The sequence below is a fragment of the Scardinius erythrophthalmus genome, assembly GCF_964197995.2.
Source record: "Scardinius erythrophthalmus genome assembly, chromosome: 21".
Classification (NCBI taxonomy): domain Eukaryota; kingdom Metazoa; phylum Chordata; class Actinopteri; order Cypriniformes; family Leuciscidae; genus Scardinius; species Scardinius erythrophthalmus.
Window position 1 is genome coordinate 932891 of NC_138241.1, and position 26779 is coordinate 959669.

General features: G+C 41.6%; 2 protein-coding genes across 3 annotated transcripts; one reads left to right on the forward strand and one right to left on the reverse strand.

Moving 5' to 3' along the window:
- Window positions 1–7: 7 nt before the first annotated feature.
- On the reverse strand, window positions 8–20381 carry slc30a6 (solute carrier family 30 member 6). The gene is made up of 15 exons (XM_081350965.1): window positions 19559–20381; window positions 19436–19482; window positions 18848–18934; window positions 18495–18579; window positions 14528–14570; window positions 13641–13706; window positions 7226–7306; window positions 5891–5926; window positions 4948–5042; window positions 3738–3786; window positions 3513–3632; window positions 1735–1837; window positions 1607–1654; window positions 1118–1186; window positions 8–626 (listed from the first exon to the last, which is right to left on the reverse strand). Exons 1-15 carry the CDS (start codon window positions 19749–19751, stop codon window positions 177–179), a joined length of 1572 nt encoding a protein of 523 aa, XP_081207091.1. The 5' UTR covers window positions 19752–20381; the 3' UTR covers window positions 8–176.
- Window positions 20379–26131, forward strand: mpc1 (mitochondrial pyruvate carrier 1). Of its 2 annotated transcripts, none has more exons than XM_081350966.1 (4): window positions 20379–20584; window positions 22338–22434; window positions 22982–23114; window positions 25852–26131. In XM_081350966.1, exons 1-4 carry the CDS (start codon window positions 20510–20512, stop codon window positions 25874–25876), a joined length of 330 nt encoding a protein of 109 aa, XP_081207092.1. In that variant the 5' UTR covers window positions 20379–20509; the 3' UTR covers window positions 25877–26131. The 2 variants fall into 2 exon arrangements, with proteins under 2 accessions (XP_081207092.1, XP_081207093.1); XM_081350967.1 differs by having other exon boundaries at window positions 20389–22260.
- The last annotated feature ends 648 nt before the right edge of the window (window positions 26132–26779 follow it).

Genomic DNA, 26779 nt, shown 5'->3' on the forward strand with positions numbered 1-26779 from the left:
GAAACATAGCTAGTGGGAATGAATGGCCTTTCATAATGAAGACACCGGGAAAAATAAGATGTCTGATAGCAGTTTAATACAAATAAACAATACAGATAAAACATCCATTGTGAATAAAACCGTAGCTATTGGTCCCGTAACAATAAATACTCAGGGTTTTGGTGTATGTGACGAGCTCAGGGTCTCTTTAGGTCAGTGTGTGTGTTGGGAAGACTCCCGTATCTGTGTATTCCCGCAGTGTTCAGAGTCCTGTATCCCTGAGGCCCGAGGCCGAAGCCCAGCCGGACCCCGGGCCCCTGGAGGCCGTACGGGAGCCGGGGCTGATGGGCCGGGAACACCAGCGGCTGCACGTGTCGGCCCGGCGTGTTGAAGGAGAACTCGGGCGGAGGGCTGCTGGGTTTGGCAGGCGTGGACGTGGCCGGGTTCAGCTCGGACACCACGGCTGAAGACACGTACTCCGAGAGACTGAGCGATCCAGCGCCAGAACTCAGAGACGGGCGGATCCACTCGTCCTTGAAGATCTGGACGGTTAGCGTGGAGACGAGCGCGCTCAAACGGTTGGACACGTGAGCCAACACCATTTGCTCATCAGCGTCTCTGCGGATGCGGACGTGGACAGAACCAGCCTGTGCAAAAACAGTGTGAGTTACAGAAAATCCAGCGTTTAATATTGTGTATGTGTCTATTAATGTGCTAAACCATGTGTAAATTCATAAGTCAACATCATTGCTGAGTATTCTCTCCTTAAAACTGCAGTGAACCAAAGACAGTCTCAAACACACGCTTTGAGTTTCTGACGTCACAAACTCAAAAACAGTGAGTTACAGGAAATCCAGCGTTTAATGTTGTGTATATGTGGAATATGTCTACGCCTTTTTCGCCATTGACTTGTGGCTTGCTTAGTTGGGGACATTTAATTTAATATTCAACAGTATTATTGATCTCCTGCATTGACACCATTATATGAGAACTGACCTGAGCTGGACGATGACTTTCCTTTAATTGTGTAAAAACAGTAATAACACAAGTTTGTGCAAAGCCTTTGTCAAGCCCTCATGATTTCAGTGTTCGTGAACTCATCAGTGTTCGAAATCATCAGTTAGAAAGAACTACACACCAAAGAGCCGAAGCCAATGGTCCAGAAGTGCTCGTTTCTGACTTCAAGAACTCCATCCAGCGTGGACACCTGAAACACATCAGGAGTGAGTGATGAAGAGGAGAGCGCAGGCAGCGTCAGGCACACGGTACACTACGCCGCCAACAGGTTTGGGATGTCTGCCTTTACATGCACATGACCTTTACGGACATCCCATTCCTGATCCGTAGGGCTTAATGAGGAGTTGCTCCACCCTATAGCTTTAACTCTTCTGGGAAGGCTTTCCACAAGGTTTAGGAGTGTGTTTATGGGAATGTTTGAACCCCACACCATAACCCCCCCTCCACCAAACTTCACACTTAACACAATGCAGTCAGGCAAGAATCATTCTTTCACAAATGTGTGTAGAAGCGTCTGCATGCTTGATTTTACACAACTCCTGAATTCAGTGATTTGAAGGAGTGGCCCAACACTCTCAGCACTATAGTGCAGACCTGCTGAAGGACTGACCTCTCGGAGCAGTTTATCCAGCTGACCGATGACGTGAGACGGGGTGGTCTGAAAGAAGAGAGGACAGCGTGAGTGTGTGAAGTCTGCGCGTCACACAGGGTTCAGTACACACACGTGAGCACACACACCTGCAGCAGAACCTTCCCGCTGTACACACTCATCGGGTACATGGTGCCGAAGGTCATGAGGGCGATGGCCACGGCAGACGCGGTGTCCATCGCGTGATAGTTACTGCACAACAACACACAACATCATCAGTACACACTGACGACAGCACTTCAGATGTACTCACACACGAAAAATCATGTTCATGGATGAGGTTAAGTTCTATTTTTATAAATGTTGCGTTTAATGACATGCTTTTTGTGGCGAGGGGGTCATGGTCTGTAAGGGGAGCGAGAGAAACGAGACGAGCAGGACATAAATGGGTCAAGTGCAAATGACGAACACCACCTGTGTCTTATTCCAGTATTATTGGTGTAGAGAGAGAGAGAGAGAGAGAGAGAGAGAGAGAGAGAGAGAGAGATATTGACTGAGGACTCGTACCGTTGCGGTTGCCACTGTGAATGCACATTGTGCACGACTTTTGTTTGTTTTGTTTTGTTTTGTTTTATTTTAATAAAGTACGAGTTTCAGTCACGCTGACCCCTGTCTTCTTCCTTCCTGACTCTTGAACCTTATCACACTTTTATTTCATTAAAATGAATTAACAGCAATAAAAGTAAAGTTTAATACTAAATTGGTTATCATAGATGTTACTGTATTTGTCGAATTCATTGTTGTGATAACGCTGCGCAGTTTTACATGTTCTAAACAACTGTTGTAAAAGTGCATTCGAACATACCCACATCATTTGCCAAAATACTGATTAATCTTTATGCATAACACATGCTAAATTTATTTACATTGCCATAATCACCAGACGTGATAAACAATGTCAATAAACTAAACAGAAACCTAAAGCAATAATACTTCCTTTACATAAACATAACTATTACCGAATGCTACATTTGGAAAATATAAAATTAAGCATGCTTTGTCGACAGAACCAGCTGCAATCGGTAAAGAATAATTGTGTTCCATAATGACTGCACGAAACAAGCTAACGTTTGTAGCTTGATAGACGGATAGATGCTACAACTACAACTTCCGCATTTGTCCAGGACTCCACGCAGCACGAGCGGAAGCCGAGGGTAACGCAGATGTGACGCCACTGACTGGCGACTCCCAGCTCCCCCTGCTCTAACGCCCCGTTTCCTTGGTTAAAATCACAATTTTCTCACGATTTAAAAATAGTTGGAAACATTTGGGATATTGTAAGTAATCAACTTAACAAAAATATAACACTGGCCTTGAGATTTTGGGATATTCTAATGCAAAAATCTTACATATTGTACCTTTAATGTAGAGTTATTAATGTAGAGTTTAGACACGGACAGGCTTGAGGATAATGAGGCGTTATTGTTCTCCAGCTGTTTTACTGACGGTTGAAACACTGATCGATTGATTTCATGAGACATGACTGATTTCAGGAAGTTGTTCTGTATCTTCTGATGTTCACTGATGTTTATTTGCTGCTGTAACTAGTAGTGTTGAGGAAGAGATGATCGGTTCTTCTCGCACACATTAAACACACACACCCACACACTCATTTATGGACTGAATTTAGTGATGAAACTGACAGGATTTGAGAGCTGAGACCTTGATTCATATCAACAGTATCAAAGATTACTGAGATTATGGGATGGCAGGCACGCTATTATAGGGATTTAAGAATCAAAATGGGTTCATCAAAATAAGAATTGATTAAAATGATCAACCCAAATGTAGAGTTATATCAATAACCAGACTGATGACTGTGAGATGAATGAGCAGGAGGAGCTCCTCTACGCGTGTGTGTCCTCACCTGATCTCGATGAGCATGTAGGTGATGCCCAGAGCGAAGGCTCCGGCCAGGTTGATCAGCACAAACGGGTTCATCCTGGGCAGGAGAACGCTGCTCAGCGCCGGGATCAGTCCACACAAACTGCACACACACACACGTCTGAGCATCAGCACTCTATTTATCACACACACACTTCTGAGCATCAGCGCTCTGTTTATCACACGTGACGGAGCGAGACGTTCTTACCTTCGGCTCAGATCGGCCACGTGCTCCTGAAGCCAGCTGGTGCTCGCAGCTACACACACACACACACACACACACACACACACACACAGAGAAAATACTGTACATTTAAAGTTGAATGCATCAATCTGGTGCACTTACAGTGTGTTGAACAGAGGATGTCTGTGCATTGACTTTACAGTGGACTCAAACCTGTTTTTAGATGTGATGGTGTCTCATTCACTCAGTTTTTCAGGATAAATTTTAATAACAACAACCAACAACAACAACACACTTATTAATGAAAAATAAATATTTCACAAGAATATTAATTTTTACTTTACAGTGTTTTCACACTGTGGGCCGCAAGAGTGCTAGTGGATCAATGTAAACGTTTAGAGAAAAAGAAGTAAAGATGAATGAATGAATGAATGAATGAATGAATTAATGCTTCTGATTTAAAATAAAAAACGTTTTAATTAAATAATGTTGATTTAAATACAAATTATTAAAAGAAATATACATCTAACAGTACAGAACTATAGTGAATAGAAAAGGCTTTACGTAACAAACTATTTTTTTAACACAATATTCTACACGTTTATAATATGATTTTCTATAGCATAAATTTAATCTTTATACATGAAAATATAAAGCTGCTTTATAATTTGTAGGATGGGGTCCATCGCATGAGGATGATCATATTTGGGGGTCCATGGCATCTAAATGGTTAAAAACACCCAGATTTACACTACAGTAGTAAAATTATATCTGCACTTGCTAGAGTTTGTGGAAAACCGCATTTTCTGTGAAAACAGATTCACAAACAAAGGCTTACAAATCGAGTGGAATCTTCCAATCATCTGTCCACTAAATATTGGAAATTATACGAAATGCGTAACTGGTGCCGATTGTGTTTCCTAAACGCACAGTAAACTCCCAGAGATGAGTTCACTGCATTCACTCGAGCTGATCCGCTCTGAGAGGAACACACCGGATCATCAGCTCAACAGACTACACACTTATTTAATGAAGTTGCAGCCTTTTAAGTGCACTAAACCATAGCACATTAGATTTTAGTTCAGTTAAATGATGATTAAATGTTATTAATGGGAAACTGTGGTCAACACATTTGCAGAACCGTGCGAGGGTTGATTCACTGAAGTCTAGACGACAGCAGAAGAGCAGGAGTCGGGAAGAGTGTGTGAAGTTAAACTCTGTGAGAAGATCTTACCTTCAGACACAAAGACGAACGGCTTGTTCTTGACAGACAGAAGAGTCAACAGGTTGAAAAACAGAGCCACGAATGTTCCCACCAGCAGACGCCCCCTAAAACACACAACACACACACACACACACACACACACACACACACACACACACACACACACACACACACACACACACACACACACACACACACAGATATTGATATTGTCCATTTATTCTGTTACTGAGGAAAGAGCAGCACATATTTACATATTCATCTCAATGTGGGCGGAGTCAGTGTTTGCTAACAAATGTGGGTGGAGTCAGGGTGTTCGCTAACATAAATGTGGGCGGAGTCAGGGTGTTCGCTAACAAATGTGGGTGGAGTCAGGGTGTTCGCTAACATAAATGTGGGCGGAGTCAGGGTGTTCGCTAACAGTATAATCGCTGGTCACATATTTCTAACTTCTTTTTACCCCAAACGAAGAACAATAAAGAACTCTGTGGTGAGTATATAAGGCCCTTGATGTGTGTGTGTGTCAGTGAGTGAGTGTTTGTGTGTGTGTGTCTGTTAGTGTGAGTGTGTGTGTGTCTATGTCTGTCTGTTAGGGTTAGTGTTAGTGTGAGTGTGTGTGTGAGTGAGTGTGTGAGAGTGAGTGAGTGAGTGAGTGTGAGAGTGTGTGTGAGTGAGTGAGTGAGTGTGAGAGTGAGTGTGTGTGAGAGTGTGTGTGTGTGAGTGAGTGAGTGAGTGAGTGAGTGTGAGAGTGAGTGTGTGAGTGAGTGAGTGAGTGAGTGAGTGAGTGAGTGAGTGAGTGAGTGAGTGTGAGAGTGAGTGAGTGAGTGTGAGAGTGTGTGTGAGTGAGTGAGTGAGTGAGTGAGTGAGTGAGTGAGTGAGTGAGTGTGAGAGTGAGTGTGAGTGAGTGAGTGAGTGAGTGTGAGAGTGTGTGTTCAGTGATGGTTGTACTCACGTGTGAACCTCGGGCTGCTCCACAAAACGCTCAACACTGATAAAGAAGCAACACACAGAAAGAGAATAACTACACACTCATCTGGGAGGTTCTGCTCAATAACATCATGTCCTAATATAATTATTCTCTAATAAACCTGGCTTTGCATATTACAAATACAGTTGGATCTTTAAGTGTTTCTCATGGGGACGTCTGTGAAACACACTTAAACCTCAGCGATGCACAGGGATTCATTAACGGAGTCACATGACTGTCAGCTGTAAACTACATGTCTGTTATGGCTTGGACAATTAAAACATCCATATTTAATTTAATATTAGGAAAATAATATCCTATTTATCATGTGATAATTGCAACATCCTATTTCAAAACTGGAAAACTGATGCTGATGTTTTAAACGTGGAAATTATACGTGGTTATTTACATTAGATAAACATGTGATCCAGCGACTTGTTCCACTAGAGAAATGATTTATACAAGCCATAATATATAAAAGTATATAAAAATACTGGTAATACTTTACAAGATTGCATAAATGTTATTTAATGCATTGCCGAACATGAACTAACAATGAGCAATACATTTATGATACTAGTAGTTATATAAATGTGGTTGTTTATAAAAGAGTCCATAATATGACTTTTGATTTTAATAATGCATTAGTAAATATTAAAATGAACATGACCTAAGATTAATAAACGGTTTAGAAGTATTTTTCACTGTTAGTTCATATTAACAAATGGAACCTTATTGTAATGTTCCCGAAATATAATTATATATTTTTTATTGCATTGCAAAGTTTATGTGAGAGTTTTCTTTTTCTCCTCGACAGCTCTCACTCACTGCAGTGAAGCGCTGAAGTAATATCATTATTCTGAACAGTTTCCTGCATTTCGGTGTAATAACAGTGTCCATTATTAAAATGAGCGCACATTCCAGCTTAGTGCAGTGGTCCAACAGCATCTACAAAACTCCTTTCGGATGATCCCTTCTGTAACTCAGAGATGTGGATTTGGATGGGAGTAAAATCACAGACTGACCCTGTAAATGTTGAAGACACCGTACGACCCCCTGAGAAACACTGAGCGTCTGAATACGGCTGTTGACGAAACGCTTTTGTAAGTTGCGTTGGATAAAAGCATCTGCTAAACGCATAAGCGTGAGGAGGAAACACTGAATCCTCATCAGAAGTTGTGTTGTTGATCACTCGTACGAGTGTGTGTGTGTGTGTGTGTGTGTAGATCAGCTGAGTGTGGACCTGATCTTCATGATGTCCAGATTCCCACAGCAGGAAATATTGAGCGGATCAAGTTCTGCAGAGACGCAGGATCTCACCTTTCCTTCAGGATGAAGAGCGATCCCAGCTGAACCAGCACAGTGGAGGAGAACACAGCCAGCACTTCACACCGCTCGAAGCTGAGACACACACACACACACACACACACACACACACACACACACACACACATCATTACTGGAGCTGAAGCACTCTCTCTCTCTCACACACACCATTACTGGAGCTGAAGCACTATCTCTCACACACACACACACACACACACACACACACACACACACACACACACACACACACACACACACACACACACACACGCACACACACACACACACACACCATTACTGGAGCTGAAGCACTCTCTCTCTCTCTCTCACACACACACTTACACACACACACACACACACACACACACACACACACACACACACACACACAAAATTACTGAAGCTGAAGCACTCTCTCTCTCACACACACACACACACACACACCATTACTGGAACTGAAGCACTCTCTCACTCACGCACGCACGCTCACCAACACTCACCATCGCTCTATTAAAACTTACTATCACTCACTATTAGGGGTGGGAATCACCAGAGGCACCACGATACGATATTATCCCGATACTTAGGTCACGATACGATATTATTGCGATTTTAAACATATTGGATATTCTGCAATATATTGCACTTTATTACTGCAAATTTCAAATTATGTCCGCAAAGGAAAACTGTCAACATCTGTTTGTTCATGTCACATCAATTGTATTGCCGCAAAATGTGATTGTCAAGCGGACTAACTAAAAAACACTTACATGAACCTGTGATAACGTGCAAACTGGGTGCCGGTGTGGTGAGAAGTTCGAGCTCGGCCAGATTCGGCTCGGAGTCGTTCATCTTCGGATGCGGTGCCGCGTGCGTTGTTACAAAATCTGGCGTGCACACCGCCAGGCGAAATGGGCCCTTGCGCACCCAACGCGTGCGACCGCCCACACCGCGATGACGTAATTTTTGCCGCGCGCACCTTCGCACCTTAGAGTGCTCCTTTGTGCTGTGACGATGTCTACAGCCGTCGAGAAGATTTTCTTTCTCTGATGCTACCATGTTTATTTTATCTACGTCCTCCTGCACGCTGACAGTCAACCCAACAGTCACCCCCCGCTGACCTCACCAGAAAACAAACAGCACCATCTAGTGGACTGAATGAGCAATTGATTTTTAGCATTCTACTACCAAAGTTAAATTCTCATGTGTAATTTAAATAATAAAAGATCGATACTTGGCGCCCGTGTATCAATACAGTATTGCCACAGAAACTATCGCGATACTATGCTGTATCGCTTTTTTCCCCCACCTCTACTCCCTATCACTCACCATCACTCTATTAAAACTTACCAACACTCACCAACACTCACCAACACTCACCAACACTCACCAACACTCACCAACACTCTATTAAAACTCACTATCGCTCACCATCGCTCTATTAAAACTTACTATCACTCACCAACACTCACCAACACTCACCAACACTCTATTAAAACTCACTATCACACACCAACACTCACCATCGCTCTATTAAAGGAGAACTCCGGTCAATTTTAACATTGAGCTCATTTTATTGTACACTTGGAGTGCTGTCAATACAGAGAACAACTACAAAAATCGGTGTTGCCTACACCGAGTTATTCTATTTTTAAAATTTGCACCCTGTTGACTTCAATGGGGCAAGTACTAAACCTGCTTTTAGCCTCTTAACATCCTTGATGTGTCATTACAAGTGCACAGAAAATGTGAGTGATTCCTTCTGAGTGAACACGAGTGAATCTGACTGCAGTAGATGTAAAAGATATGTATAAAAATGATGTTATTTAAGCCAGCGCAAAATACCTGTGTTTACATCCTATTTTTCGGTTGAAGTCCAAAGTAGTCGATTGCCGAGTTCACGCGCATAGGTTTATCACGCGCGTGAACTCGGCAATCGACTACTTTGGACTTCAACCGAAAAACAGGATATAAACAGGTATTTGCGCTGGCTTAAATAACATAATTTTTATACATATCTTTTACATCTACTGCAGTCAGATTCACTCGTGTTCACTCAGAAGAAATCACTCACATTTTTTGTGCACTTGTAATGACACATCAAGGATGTTAAGAGGCTAAAAGCAGGTTTAGTACTTGCCCCATTGAAGTCAACAGGGTGCAAATTTTAAAAATAGAATAACTCGGTGTAGGCAACACCGATTTTTGTAGTTGTTCTCTGTATTGACAGCACTCCAAGTGTACAATAAAATGAGCTCAATGTTAAAATTGACCGGAGTTCTCCTTTAAAACTCACTATCACACACCAACACTCACCATCGCTCTATTAAAACTCACTATCACTCACCAAAACTCACCATCGCTCTATTAAAACTCACTATCATTCACTATCACTCACCAACGCTCTATTAAAACTCACTATCACTCACCATCGCTCTATTAAAACTCACCATCACTCACTAACACTCACCATCGCTCTATTAAAACTCACCATCACTCACATCGCTCTATTAAAACTCACTATCACTCACCATCGCTCTATTAAAACTCACTATCACTCACCAACACTCACCATCGCTCTATTAAAACTCACCATCACTCACCATCGCTCTATTAAAACTCACTATCACTCACCAACACTCACCATCGCTCTATTAAAACTCACTATCACTCACCAACACTCACTAACACTCACCAACACTCAATAACACTCAATAACACTCACCATCGCTCTATTTAAACTCACTATCACTCACCAACACTCACCATCGCTCTATTAAAACTCACTATCACTTACCAACACTCACCATCGCTCTATTAAAACTCACTATCACTCACCATCGCTCTATTAAAACTCACTATCACTCACCATCGCTCTATTAAAACTCACTATCACTCACCAACACTCACCAACACTCACCAACACTCAACAACACTCAACAACACTCAACAACACTATTAAAACTCACTATCCCTCACCAACACTCACCATCGCTCTATTAAAACTCACTATCGCTCTATTAAAACTCACCAACACTCAGCAACACTCAGCAACACTCAGCAACACTCAGCAACACTCAGCAACACTCAGCAACTCTATTAAAACTCACTAACACACACCAACACTCACCATCGCTCTATTAAAACTCACCATCACTCACCATCGCTCTATTAAAACTCACTATCACTCACCAACACTCACCATCGCTCTATTAAAACTCACTATCACTCACCAACACTCACTAACACTCACCAACACTCAATAACACTCAATAACACTCACCATCGCTCTATTTAAACTCACTATCACTCACCAACACTCACCATCGCTCTATTAAAACTCACTATCACTTACCAACACTCACCATCGCTCTATTAAAACTCACTATCACTCACCATCGCTCTATTAAAACTCACTATCACTCACCATCGCTCTATTAAAACTCACTATCACTCACCAACACTCACCAACACTCACCAACACTCAACAACACTCAACAACACTCAACAACACTATTAAAACTCACTATCCCTCACCAACACTCACCATCGCTCTATTAAAACTCACTATCGCTCTATTAAAACTCACCAACACTCAGCAACACTCAGCAACACTCAGCAACACTCAGCAACACTCAGCAACACTCAGCAACACTCAGCAACACTCAGCAACACTCAGCAACACTCAGCAACACTCAGCAACTCTATTAAAACTCACTAACACACACCAACACTCACCATCGCTCTATTTAAACTCACTATCACTCACCATCGCTCTATTAAAACTCACTATCACTCACCAACACTCACCATCGCTCTATTAAAACTCACTATCACTCACCATCGCTCTATTAAAACTCACTATCCCTCACCAACACTCACCATCGCTCTATTAAAACTCACTATCGCTCTATTAAAACTCACTATCACTCACCAACACTCACCAACACTCACCAACACTCACCAACACTCACCAACACTCAACAACACTCACCATCGCTCTATTAAAACTCACTATCACTCACCATCGCTCTATTAAAACTCACTATCCCTCACCAACACTCACCATCACTCTATTAAAACTCACATCACTCACCATCACTCACCATCACTCTATTAAAACTCACTATCACTCACCAACACTCACCAACACTCTATTAAAACTCACTATCACACACCAACACTCACCATCGCTCTATTAAAACTCACTATCACTCACCATCGCTCTATTAAAACTCACTATCACTCACCATCACTCTATTAAAACTCACTATCACTCACCAACACTCACCAACACTCAACAACACTCAACAACACTCAACAACACTCAACAAAACTCTATTAAAACTCACTATCACACACCAACACTCACCATCGCTCTATTAAAACTCACTATCACACACCAACACTCACCATCGCTCTATTAAAACTCACTATCACTCACCATCACTCTATTAAAACTCACTATCACTCACCAACACTCACCAACACTCACCAACACTCACCAACACTCACCAACACTCACCAACACTCACCAACACTCAACAACACTCAACAACACTCAACAACACTCACCATCACTCTATTAAAACTCACTATCACTCACCAACACTCACCAACACTCTTAAAACTCACTATCACACACCAACACTCACCATCGCTCTATTAAAACTCACTATCACTCACCATCGCTCTATTAAAACTCACTATCACTCACCATCACTCTATTAAAACTCACTATCACTCACCAACACTCACCAACACTCACCAACACTCACCAACACTCACCAACACTCAACAACACTCAACAACACTCAACAACACTCAACAACACTCAACAAAACTCAACAAAACTCAACAAAACTCTATTAAAACTCACTATCACACACCAACACTCACCATCGCTCTATTAAAACTCACTATCACACACCAACACTCACCATCGCTCTATTAAAACTCACTATCACTCACCATCACTCTATTAAAACTCACTATCACTCACCGACACTCACCGACACTCACCGACACTCACCGACACTCAACGACACTCAACAACACTCAACAACACTCAACAACACTCAACAACACTCAACAACACTCTATTAAAACTCACTATCACACACCAACACTCACCATCACTCTATTAAAACTCACTATCACTCACCAACACTCAACAACACTCAACAACACTCAACAACACTCAACAACACTCAACAAAACTCAACAAAACTCAACAAAACTCTATTAAAACTCACTATCACACACCAACACTCACCATCGCTCTATTAAAACTCACTATCACACACCAACACTCACCATCGCTCTATTAAAACTCACTATCACTCACCATCACTCTATTAAAACTCACTATCACTCACCGACACTCAACAACACTCAACAACACTCAACAACACTCAACAACACTCAACAACACTCAACAACACTCAACAACACTCAACAACACTCTATTAAAACTCACTATCACACACCAACACTCACCATCACTCTATTAAAACTCACCATCACTCTATTAAAACTCACTATCACTCACCAACACTCACCAACACTCACCAACACTCAACAACACTCAACAACACTCAACAACACTCAACAACACTCAACAACACTCTATTAAAACTCACTATCACACACCAACACTCACCATCGCTCTATTAAAACTCACTATCACACACCAACACTCACCATCGCTCTATTAAAACTCACTATCACACACCAACACTCACCATCGCTCTATTAAAACTCACTATCACTCACTATCACTCACCATCGCTCTATTAAAACTCACTATCACTCACCAACACTCACCATCACTCTTTTAAAACTCACCATCACTCACCATCACTCACCAACACTCACCAACACTCACCAACACTCACCAACACTCACCATAGCTCTATTTAAACTCACTATCACTCACCAACACACACTCGTACACACACTCACGAACAGATCAGATCAACTGACACCAAAACTGAATTGAACGAGGATGGAGATAAGGCTGTGAGGGTCTTTACTGCAGCACTGTATAAAGTCCTAGATCACATGTGATTCTCACATAACTCACAACTTACAGAACTGTTGCATAAAGTGTTTATGGCACTGGAAAGATGTTTCACAAGCAGGACAACTAGTTATGTTGACAGTATGATCTATTGAACACGCTGCACTTCTGCCCCTCACAGCCTTATTTTCATCCTTTTAAAAAGAGAAATATGGATCTATCGGCTTCCACAAATTTCAGAGTCACATGGTCTACTTTACGGTGCCTTATTCACTATGGTATCAGTATCAACACCATAAACTCCAAACGCTGTCTTGCATGTGTGTCGAGCCATGGGCAGCTTCAACAGAAGTGTGAAGAGAGAGCGATCAGAAAAATGGTTCTTACCCAAACGAGTAGAGTTGACTGGGCTTCTTCACGGTCACCCAGAAGCTCAGCAGACAGGTGATCAGACTGAGGGAGACACCACACATTACTCAGAGACTCACACCAGCTAAACTATTTAACAGTTTTACTGGACACGTTTATCTGGGGGTTTTATTCGTGATGGTTCCGTAGCATTAAGAGAAACTACGGTACAGAGTACTATGAAAGGCCAAAAATCCGATTGGTTGGGGACTTGGTGGATGGGTCAAACAACACAGGACTTTCACCCAACCAAACCGTCCCGTTCTTCTTTCTCTAAACCCAACCGTCCCGTTATTCTTTCCCTAAACCCAACCGTCCCGTTCTTCTTTCCCTAAACCCAAAAGTCCCGTTCATCTTTCCCTAAACCCAACCGTCCCGTTCTTCTTTTCCTAAACCCAAAAGTCCCGTTCATCTTTTCCTAAACCCAACCGTCCCGTTGCTGTCCCGCGTGTCATGGAAACGTTAGCCCACCCACGACATTTTCCTTAACTTAAGGGGCCATGTTCATTTCACGGAATTCTTCCGTGGGCCCATCACGGCCCATTACCAATTTTTGACGATTCTTGCAAAGCTGTGTACAGTCCGACTGGCAGAAAGAATCATGCTACTTTCCCCCCCTTACGTGCAACCTATTGGGAAAGTCCGGATGAGTAATTAGTTGGATTAGTAAAATAACTAAATTATAGTTAAGTAGAAAAAAAAAATTATGTAAAGAGATATAGTAAAATAAAAAGTGCTTGGCACTCGTCCACCACACAACACTCATCGACTAACATGACTTTACATCATTAACATCAGAAACACAAGTGTAAATGTGGAACAAGCTTATCTACATATATAGTCTGAATATGAGAAATGACACTCACCTGAAGAGATCGAAGATGGTGAGGTATGTGTATGCGGTCAAGGCTGAAACAGAAGACAGATACAGTGTTCAAAACAGCATTGTGTCACGCACCCATAATGCATGTGGATCAAACCCAGCGTGTCCTTTACAGTGCGCTCTCAGGCTGAGCTGCAGTCGAAGGCACACTTCAATGGTCATGGAGCGTCTAATGTTAAAGCACGAGTGGATGAAGCTTGGGAAAGGGTGTGGGGAAACTCCACTGAGGTTTCCTGAGGGACATCACTGAGACTGTGAGCTTTTCGGCCATGTGTACACCGAAGCATTATCTTCCTTTTCAATTGTTTTCAATGGAAAAGCAGAATGAATTGTATGCCGGAAAAAACACACAAAACACATCTAAAACGGGAAAGAGCTTCGAGATTGACTGATATTTGACAAGAAATCTGAGGTGTATTTTTACAGACTGCCGAAAGTTACAGAACAGAGGAGCAAATTAGTCGCTGCGATTCACAGAAACTGGATCCAGGAAGAGAAATGTGGATTTGCAGTTTTCATTTTGTGTCAATATGCTGAGTTTAGGGGTAAAAATCAGGAAACCCGATTCCTGCTGCATGTCAATATCCATGATCACTGGATCTTTGGTAAGTTGTAAAGAACACTTTATCGAGTCCAAGCTTTAGTTTAAACTGATAATCGTTTGTTTTACTGGCATTTTCTCAGTTTCTGCTATTAAATCCAGTCACTCTGCAGCTCTTCTGCCACTTAGTCCGGCTGAGGGAGGGAGTGTGTGTGTGGCCTCGCGGGAAACTCACGTCAGTGCATAAACTCTAGTGACAACAGATGACAACAAGCACTACAACTGAACAAAATCATTTAAAATAAGAGCCAGAGCAAATACTCTATATTGTATCATCAATCCAGCAAACCGGCAGCAAGCGTTTCCCGCTGGATAAAGGAGGCGGGACTTATTCCGCCATATTATGCGCTGCTCTTCCTCACATTCATAAGCAATATTAGTGCACCGCCTTTGTATATCAAAAGTCTTTGTCCAAACTCAACGTGACATTTAACCGTTGCTTTTCCCTGCTGAACGCGGTGCATCTCATCATCCCCATTTACAATCCTGCCATCAGGAAAACAGACTGAAATAAGTATGGAAGTAAAATAATGCCAAATGTTTTCGAAACAAAAGAGCTTGTTGAATTGCACTACTCGAAAAATGATGTATTGCATAAACCATGCTTGCATTTTTATGGGCTGAAATTCAACAGTTAGCCTATACATTTAAGCTGTGAATATTTCAATTCAAAACATTTCACACACATTTTCATTATTAAAAATTCAATAATCAATATTCACCCTTCAGATTTCACTTCCAAAATATTCGGTCAGTTTAAAAATAAAACCTATAATTTCCGACAGTCAATTTTCAGCCCATTTCATTTTGCTTTACAAATTGAGTGGTTCAAATTAGACATTTCACATCCAGGATCTGCAGGAAAAGCAATTTTTAAATTGTAAAAATGTGTGTGAAACATGTCAATTATTTTTTTAATTGAAATATTCACAGCTAAAATATACGACCATGTTAAATTTCAGCCCTAAAAAAGCAAGCACGGTTAATGTTGTGCATATTTTTGCAAGTTGTGCAATTCAACAAGCTTTTCTGTTTCAAAAACGGAGATATTTTACTTCCATGAACAAGCACATGATGTGACGAGCTGATCCCGTATCTCAGTGTGAGAGTGTGTGTTCTCAGTGTGTGTTGAACATCAGCGCAGGACCACATTATAGTCTCTGTAACGCCTCCACCAGCCCTAAACCTGCCCTTAAACGCTCGACGCCAGCGCTGGCTAACGCTCACAACACTGTTCCGCCACAGATCCGTGCTTTCCTCTGTTAGAAACACGACACCTGCAATCCTGCGGGAACGAGAGGAATCTGTGAGCGGAGGGAAAGTATGGCGTAATGACAGATGATGCATGAATAAACCCCGAGCGAGACACAGAATACACACACTCGTGTAGGATACAGCGCTCAGATTAAGGAGACGTGTGTATGTTTACAGAGCTAATCGATGAAGAAGAGGAGCAGATGAAGACGCAGTGGTAAACCAAGCCCGGATCTTTATCTGAATATTTAATAAGAGCATCCAAACACATCTGATCGTCCGCGAACCCTGACCTTCAGTCGTCTCACTGCGGGCCTCACGGGAGCCGAGCGCCATTAGCATCAGGAGCCGGCTAGCGTCGCGCGAGTATCCGCTTTCTCTGTCGGTAAAGCAGATTTGCAAACTGCAGCGCTCAGCTGTCACTGAGTTCAGGAACACGCATCGAGCGGCTCGGCTCGGGTGTCTGTCGACGCGGCACATTAAAATAACAATAGATCGCTCCAGATGTAAACTAAAAGCTTTATTGACAAACTACAAGCTAACACCTGGCGGGAGGAAGTGGCGAGTCAGAGCGTAAACCGAGACCGAGAGAAAGACTGACGCTCCAATAAACACATCCAAACCTTCCTGTTACACACACACACACACACACACACTCGACTGAAAAAACCCCAGCAGATCCACAGAGCAGAGCATCATGGGACTTTCAGAGGTCACGGGGTCATTCTCTGAACGGACGACATGCGGTTTTAACCTGATCTAAAAGAGTGAAGAACGAGAAATTAGTTAGTTATTAATATATTGCATTTATTCGTCTCCTATTTTCACAGATTGAGTGAGCGTAAGACGACGGAGAAGAAAAGCAAAGCTCTAAATGAATATCCAGCTTTCGTACCGTACATTAAAACTCACACTTACTTAGACAATAGAGTAGAGTTATAATGTCAGACATTTATCAGTTTCTGGCTATAATCTGAAAATAATGATGTCCTTGTTGCCAGGGATGCCGATAACCGATATATTGTTCGATAAATCTAAATCCAATTTTTCAATAATTTTTGAGAGCCTGATTAGAAAAACAAGTCTCACCATTAACATCCATGTCCCAAACACACTATTATAATGTTCTCGTTATTACTTTATGTAGCCGATATTACAGACTTGCAGAAGTGAATTACACAAGTGATGTCAATCATATTTCAAGCAGTTTAAACCCATCATGTTGAACAGTGTGAATCTGAAGCGTCTCAGCTAGAGGATATACAGTATTTATCGGCTTTAAGATATCGGCCACATTTTCTTATCGGGTCGATAACGATAACATTAACGAGAACGCGGCGGCTGATATGTCGTGTTCCCTAGTTATTGCATAGGCCGGGATTTGAGCTGTGCATCTTAATCTACAACTTACAAGCATTTATTAAAAGAAATGAAAGGTGTTTATTTATGTGGAGCTGAAGGGCACAAACCGTCATGTGACTGAAATAATATCTGATATCCGTCAGATCAGATCTCACTCATCATGGGTTCATCTGCGGATTACAGCTTCATTAACATGATCACCTTTAAATAAATCACCTGACTGTGACACTGTCCTGCGGAACATCATGAGGGCGTCACGTCTGAGACACACTGACCACGGTTACTGAGAGCTCAATACCGCAGAGGATCAGGTGACTGCACACCGAAGCACATGATGACACGGACGTGTGTGTGTGTGTGTGTGTGTGTGTGTGTGTGTCGATAGTTTTGTCAGATGAAATGCTGCTGAAGAGACTCTGGAGTTCTTGTGTTCATACTGTGAGACGCAGATGAAAGCTTGAGTTTGTGTAGTAGAGCAAACTGAGACAGACTTCAGATTCTCACACACACACACACAGACACACAGACACACACACACACACACACACGTCCATGTGTACAGCAGTATGTCTGATTTATTCATCCCACATTTGACAAACTCTGTGACGTTCGTGTTGAACAGGAACTGATCTAACCCAATCACAGAGTGGAGCGGGGTGTGTGTGTGTGTGTGTGTGTGTGTGTGTGTCCTGTGTGGCGCTGAGCATGCTGGGTAATGTGTGTGATCCCTCACCCATGCTGTTGGTGGAGCTGCACCACATCAGCAGACAAGCTGTGCAGACGAGATTCAACACGCCGAACAGGAGGATCCTCCACGACTGAAACACACACACAGTTTCATGAGTGATTTCTCTGACGTTAAGTGTGTGTGTGTGTGTGTGTGTGTGTTCCATGAGGCCTGACGGCTGAACTCTGACCCCTACTGTAAGAAACACACACACTGTAACTCACTAAAACTGTTCGCTTCAGATCAAGAGCTCGTCTAAAGCAGTGATGTGAGTTTCTCCAGATCTCGTGCTCTTGCGCCTCGCTGCTGCACTCCTGTGTGTGTGTGTGTGTGTGTGTGTGTGTGTGTGAAGGACTCACCCGCCGGTCAGACGTTACCAGGCTGAACTCCTGCGCACACTTGCCCAGCACCGAACGGTGGGTTTTGCGGAAGGGATGAATGGTGCCCTGAGGAGACGGACAGATCAGAGCAGAGAAAACTACACTACCCACAATCCCCACACACACCGTTACCGTGGAAACAGTGTTCGGTGAACTCCCATGGAGCTTTGCTACTGACAAAACTCAGTAACACAAGTCCTCATCCACTGCCATGTGAACGTTTGGGTCAGTACGATGATTTTATTACTTAGTTTTTAAAGAAATCAATACTTGTATTCATCAAGGATGCACTAAATTGATCAAAAGTGACAGTTGAGACTTTTATAAAGTTATGATGTCTGAAAAGGGTGTTGTGTGAGGAAAATATCACTTAAAATATAATTAATTATTAAATTAAAACTTTTTTTTAAAAAACTAAACAAGTGTTTCAAACCCAAAAACTTAGCAAAAGTTTTCACGATATTTTCCCTTTAACGTGAACATTCATAACGCGTGACGTCACATGTGATGTTATGATGAGCTTCACATCATATTTCACGCACATACATGACCATAAATGAGTCTTACCAGCACATATGTGTCAGTCTCGTGCTTCTTTCTGTGCCCTGGAGCATCTGCAGATGAAAACGAAACACAGTTATTGATATTTCACACACAGTCTGAGGAGAACAGCCCGAGGGAGACTCTCACCCGAGTCCTTGATGCCGATCACGTCCAGCACCACCATGTCAGGCTTATCCGACGGCGACACCTTCCTCTCGGTGACCCCAGACGGCACTACATCGGGCTTATTGCTCAGTTTCCTGCCGTAATAATCAGAAACATGACTGTGATATGGGTTATTATGAGCCATAACTGACGTGGACGAGCCGTCCAGCGCCATCTTTACTTCCGCGGAACGTCCTACGTCACGACCTGATCACGTGATGCTTCACGGCAGCCAATCACAGCGCTGCCAGTTATTTACTCGGTTAACATCATACACATTTAACTACTTTATAAAACAAAAATGAAATGAGAGAGAATAAAAACACAGAGATATTTTGGTAACACTTTACAACAAGGTTCATTAGTTAATGTGTTAACCAACATGAACTAACAATGAGCAATACATTTGTTACTGTATTAGTTCATCTTTGTTAACATTAGTTAATAAATTCCAGCTGTTACTCATGAACATTAACAGTGCATTAACTAATGCTAACAAGATTTTAATGAAGTATTAGTAAATGTTGAAATTAACATTTACAAAGATTAATAAATCCTGTATACGTGCAGTTTATTATTGATGTTAACTAAAGTAGTTAACTAACGAACCTTATTGTAAAGTGTTTCCAATATTAAGTTATCAAACGACGGTTATTTTAGTAAAAGGAATGTAACTGATGAACGTGACCAGGATTAACTGTTAAATCTGCTGATTTAACTTTATTATTTATAAATTCCAGATACATTTTCGTGACTTTATATTTGACAGGAGTATTAATGCCGGAAATTGCGTCATCGCAGTATCTGCGCATGCGTAACTCTGTCCTCTAGTTCACAGCGGTTAGCTGCGGTAGTAAAGCGCGCAGCAGTGTTTACTTTTACACAAACTGAATTCATATTCATATTCATCACTGTATAATTCGCTTATTGACGATGGCAGGAACTCTGGCGCGTAAAGCCGTGGATCATCTCCGCAGTAAAGAGTTCAGAGAGTATCTCATGAGGTCAGTCACTGTTTCTCAATAGCGCTGAGGTAAATAATGTCGATGTTTGACAGTTATTAAACCGGAATGCAGTGAAATGACTCGCAGCCTCACACACAGACTGTTGTTATGCTCATGATAAACAGAAAACTGCAGTTTATCGTGTGAAGGACACGAGCTGCAGTTCCGCGGTGAGCCTCCAGGCGGCGCCAGATCCGCGTCATCTCCGCGTCATAACAACAGCAGTCCAGAGTCCCCTGACACGAGCACTCTATCATCCGTCAAGCTGTGTTTTACGGGTTTTATTTCATTATAAACCGCGCAGTTCATTATTGCTGTCACACGCCAATCTCTGCATATTCACGTTGTTACTATATTTTCATTGCAGAGGCTTAACGCCAGGAATGTGTCTCCTTATCGATTTCTGATGTTACGACACAATAAACTCTAACCTGTCACTGTCTTCTGGTTATAGATCTGGACTAGGGTCGGCCTCTTTCTAAAGAGACACTCAGCAGAAGTGAAAATAATAGATGTAGTAAAGCAAATGTGCTGAACTACACATTTTTATTTTAATCAAAATATTTATTTTACAAAATAATTTGGACTCTAAAATTTCTAGAAAGCCTTTTGTCTAACCAAGTTGTGTTCCAAATTCAAAGTTTTAAAGTTGCAATATTCAATTTCAAAACAGTTTTCACAGGATATATTATGAGTGTTTAAACTTTCGATTGACTAAGGGTACGTTACGTTTACACAACACCGTTCTCAACTGAAAGTGGAAAACTTTTAAAGCTTTTTGGCTGTTCGTTTACACAACAATGGCGTTTTGGGGCCTGAAAACACAAGCAAAACGGTGATGTGGTGTGCATGTTCACTCATGCAAATCACGTGTTCTGTGGGGTGTTTCTTGACAAAGTGACGTCGCCACCTACTGGCCTGACATGCATAATACACCCTTCTTAGTCATTTTCGCAGATTCTTGTGAACGGGATTGTTTTGACAACGTTGTCGTCTGTTTTCAGTACATTGTTGTCATGTAAACATACCCTAAAACAAAAGGCCATATAAAGCAGGACGTTGACAGTAAACAGGCTGATTCATTCCCCGCTGAGTTTCCTTTAGTAGATCATCTTAGGGCACGTTTACTTGACAACGATGAACTAAAAACAGAAATGTTTTTCCTTCGCGTTTTTCACGTACGAACGACAACATTGTCAAATCGATCCTCGTTCACACGGATCCGCGAAAACGACTGGAATCGGTGTGTTCTGCTGCCAGGCCAGTAGGTGGCGTTGAAGCACGATAGACTGAACATGTAACACGCGTGTGCATGACATCACAGTCTTCACAGATTTGCGTTTTTGTTGTTTGCATGGAGACGAAAACAATATCGTTTTCAAAAACTTGCACTTTGAAAGACATTTTTAAAAGTTTGCGTTTCCCAAAACGCTGTTTGAACGGCCACAAACGCTGTTTGTGTAAATGAACGGCCAAAACGCATAAAATGTTAGATTGCAGGTGAAAACGCTGTTGTGTAAACGGCCCTGAGTGAAAGTGTTACTGTAAAGCCAGCTCTTGTCTCTGTGATTTCAAACAACCAGACACTTGATATTGTACAATGCTGATCTTCTATGAATATGTTTTAACCTCTTGTTCCCGTGGGATCTGCTCTTCCCGTGGGATCGTCCCCTCAGCACGGTAAGTCCTCAGCATTATGATATCTTCTTCTTATTATTAATATTATTATGATCATTATTCTGTCTCCTGTCCCTCAGCACTTCTGGGGTCCGGTGGCCAACTGGGGTTTGCCCATCGCTGCCATCAGCGACATGAAGAAGAGTCCCGAGATCATCAGCGGCCGGATGACCTTCGGTAAGAGCTGGACAATATTCTGATGTTCTCATCCAATCTGACCTCTGACCTGTAACGCTGCCTGACTCATAATCACACACTGTTCTCTCCTTGGCCAGGAGAACTGAGCGACTGAGTCTGGTTTCTCACGAGGTGTTTTTCTCCATTCTGTCACTGATGGAGTTTTGGTTTCTTCACTGTGGTTTAATATTCAACAATATTATTGATCTGCATTGACACCATTATCTGAGAATTGAGCTGAGCTGGACGATGACATCACGGTTTTCACCAGAGCGGCTATATATATAAATGAACTAAATGAATAACTTTTTTACAACAAAAATGAAACATCACTGAACTTACTGAAGCTGGACTGACGCTAGTGTCTTCTGGAAACAAACTTTGTTGCATTATTTTCCTGTTATCTCTGTAAAGCTGCTTTGAAACTCTCTGTACTGTAAAAAGCGCTAGGCCTATATAAATAAAAGTGACTTGACTAAGAGACACCACAGTGTGCAACAGACAGGCTCTGTGAGGTCAAAGGGTAACTCTGGCTCTGTTTCTCCAGCTCTGACCTGCTACTCGCTGCTGTTCATGCGCTTCGCCTATAAGGTCCAGCCGAGGAACTGGCTTCTGTTCGCCTGCCACCTGACCAATGAGACGGCCCAGCTCATCCAGGGCAGCAGACTCATCCGATACAAGTACGGTTATTATCCTCACGTAATGCTTACCGTAAATCCAGACTCATCCGATACAAGTACGGTTATTCCCCTCACGTAATGCTTACTGTAAATCCAGACTCATCCGATACAAGTACGGTTATTACCCTCACGTAATGCTTACTGTAAATCCAGACTCATCCGATACAAGTACAGTTATTCCCCTCACGTAATGCTTACTGTAAATCCAGACTCATCCGATACAAGTACGGTTATTACCCTCACGTTATGCTTACTGTAAATCCAGACTCATCCGATACAAGTACGGTTATTATCCTCACGTAATGCTTACCGTAAATCCAGACTCATCCGATACAAGTACGGTTATTACCCTCACGTAATGCTTACTGTAAATCCAGACTCATCCGATACAAGTATGGTTATTACCCTCGTGTAATGCTTACCATAAATCCAGACTCATCCGATACAAGTACGGTTATTACCCTCACGTAATGCTTACTGTAAATCCAGACTCATCCGATACAAGTACGGTTATTACCCTCACGTAATGCTTACCGTAAATCCAGACTCATCCGATACAAGTACGGTTATTATCCTCACGTAATGCTTACCGTAAATCCAGACTCATCCGATCCAAGTACGGTTATTACCCTCACGTAATGCTTACCGTAAATCCAGACTCATCCGATACAAGTACGGTTATTATCCTCACGTAATGCTTACCGTAAATCCAGACTCATCCGATACAAGTAAGGTTATTACCCTCACGTAATGCTTACTGTAAATCCAGACTCATCCGATACAAGTACGGTTATTACCCTCGTGTAATGCTTACCATAAATCCAGACTCATCCGATACAAGTACGGTTATTACCCTCACGTAATGCTTACTGTAAATCCAGACTCATCCGATACAAGTACGGTTATTACCCTCACGTAATGCTTACTGTAAATCCAGACTCATCCGATACAAGTAAGGTTATTACCCTCACGTAATGCTTACTGTAAATCCAGACTCATCCGATACAAGTACGGTTATTATCCTCACGTAATGCTTACCGTAAATCCAGACTCATCCGATACAAGTACGGTTATTATCCTCACGTAATGCTTACTGTAAATCCAGACTCATCCGATACAAGTACGGTTATTATCCTCACGTAATGCTTACTGTAAATCCAGACTCATCCGATACAAGTACGGTTATTATCCTCACGTAATGCTTACCGTAAATCCAGACTCATCCGATACAAGTACGGTTATTACCCTCACGTAATGCTTACTGTAAATCCAGACTCATCCGATACAAGTACGGTTATTATCCTCACATAATGCTTACCGTAAATCCAGACTCATCCGATACAAGTACGGTTATTACCCTCGTGTAATGCTTACTGTAAATCCAGACTCATCCGATACAAGTACGGTTATTATCCTCACATAATGCTTACCGTAAATCCAGACTCATCCGATACAAGTAAGGTTATTACCCTCACGTAATGCTTACTGTAAATCCAGACTCATCCGATACAAGTACGGTTATTACCCTCACGTAATGCTTACTGTAAATCCAGACTCATCCGATACAAGTACGGTTATTACCCTCGTGTAATGCTTACTGTAAATCCAGACTCATCCAATCCAAGTACGGTTATTATCCTCACGTAATGCTTACCGTAAATCCAGACTCATCCGATCCAAGTACGGTTATTATCCTCACGTAATTCTTACCGTAAATCCAGACTCATCCGATCCAAGTACGGTTATTATCCTCACGTAATGCTTACTGTAAATCCAGACTCATCCGATCCAAGTACGGTTATTATCCTCATGTAATGCTTACTGTAAATCCAGACTCATCCGATACAAGTACGGTTATTATCCTCACGTAATGCTTACCGTAAATCCAGACTCATCCGATACAAGTACGGTTATTATCCTCACGTAATGCTTACTGTAAATCCAGACTCATCCGATACAAGCACGACCTGTAAGTGTGCAACGGATTGATCGTGATCTGTACGGATCAGCTCTCCTTGGTTCGGCACACGTGTGATTTGCGGATGAACTGCTAAATTTAACCATCATAGAGTGAAAGTTTATCATTTGGACGTGCCGTCTCTGCGAGTGTTCTCTCGGTTCTGTCGTCAGTGAACAGGAAGAAACCGGATGTTTGTCAGTTTATTCCTCTTAAAGTGACAGTATCCTAATATTCCTGCTGTCGTCTGTGTCATTAATGTTAATAAAACAACAGAATACAGCTTTAACAAAGATTAAACTATATTTCATTTCTTCAGTGAACAAATAGTGTTTTTTTTACATTAGGCTTAATTATTAATGTCTGTACCTGAACACTACAGTTAGACTGTAACTTTGTTATTCAGTGTTTATCTCTGCTTGTAATCTGTGTGTTTGTTCTTATTTTATTACTGACTGTTCACTTTTCTTTAACAATGTTTGAACTTTATCAGTTAGGCTAGTAGTTTTTACTGTGGTATCGAAAAATACCACATATGTATATATGTATATATCTATAAAAAAAATGTTTTGTTGATCTGAAAAATTATCCGCTCTGTGGCTCAAAAACTGTAAATGATCCGAACCGTGGATTTTGTGATGCGTTACACCTCTAACGACCTGTTATTATCATCATCTAATGCTTACTGTAAATATATGATCCCGTCTGTGCGTGAGTTCAGGCTGGTCTGGGTCAGTACAGTACTGGTGCAGTAATGCGCTGTGTGTTCCTCTTCCTCAGCATGGAGAAGAAGACGGCCAAATGATGAGGTTTCAGCGGCTCCTTCCCCTCGGCCTCCTCAGATCAAACATCTCTTCTGGTTTAATGCGAATAAATAATCATAGATGATCCGTTTTATGCAGTTTTCTGTCTCTGTTACACAAGCCTTACAACACAGTCACGAAGGTTATAGTTTGTATGTAATGTAGAAATATCTGATTAATTTATTTCCATTCATAATGAAATCAGTGTGTTTCAAAATTAATTATGGAGAAAATGAAATAAAAAAAAAACCTAATAATGCTTTTGCGTTTTTTGACTGACTATCCTTTCATCATTCCACTTATCCATCATCCATCCTTTCATCATTCCTTCTATCCATCCATATCATTCTATATATCTATCGTTCTTTCTTTATTGTTCTGTCCATCCATATCTATCCATCATCTTTCTATCTATCATTCTATCTATCCATCTTTCTGTGTCTAACTATATCCAAATATGCATCCATCCAAATCCTTCTATCTATCGATCTATCTATCATTTTATCTATCCATACATCCATCTGTCTGTCTTCTATCTATTGTTCTATATATCCATCCATCTCATTCTGTCCATCTATCATTGTTCTATCCATTTATGCATCCATCCATTCATATAATTCTATCATCTGTCGTTCTATCTTTATCGTTCTATCCATCCATATCTGTCTGTCTATCATTCTGTTCATATATCGTTCTATCGTTTTATCTATCTATATCTGTCTATATAATCTATCCGTATCTCTGTTCATCCATCCTTCAAGAATAATGACTTAAATTTCAAACTGTTCTTCAAGCAAACTGATCAAAGGCCATCAGAAGACTGATCTTATGTAATATACATGTTATGAAATGTTGATGGCGCATTGATGTCACAATGGAGATGTCCTGGATATCCTGAAATAAAT

Excerpts from the sequence above, each read along its gene's own strand:
- slc30a6 (XM_081350965.1), bottom strand. The coding sequence starts at position 19,751 with ATGGCGCTGGACGGCTCGTCCACGTCAGTTATGGCTCATAATAACCCA. Across the intron at positions 1,655-1,734 it reads GCGGGAAGGTTCTGCTGCAG|ACCACCCCGTCTCACGTCAT; the intron begins GTGTGTGTGCTC and ends CTCTTCTTTCAG. Across the intron at positions 627-1,117 it reads CCATTGGCTTCGGCTCTTTG|GCTGGTTCTGTCCACGTCCG; the intron begins GTGTGTAGTTCT and ends GTTTTTGCACAG.
- mpc1 (XM_081350966.1), top strand. The coding sequence starts at position 20,510 with ATGGCAGGAACTCTGGCGCGTAAAGCCGTGGATCATCTCCGCAGTAAA. Across the intron at positions 20,585-22,337 it reads GAGAGTATCTCATGAGGTCA|CACTTCTGGGGTCCGGTGGC; the intron begins GTCACTGTTTCT and ends CCTGTCCCTCAG. Across the intron at positions 23,115-25,851 it reads AGCAGACTCATCCGATACAA|CATGGAGAAGAAGACGGCCA; the intron begins GTACGGTTATTA and ends CCTCTTCCTCAG.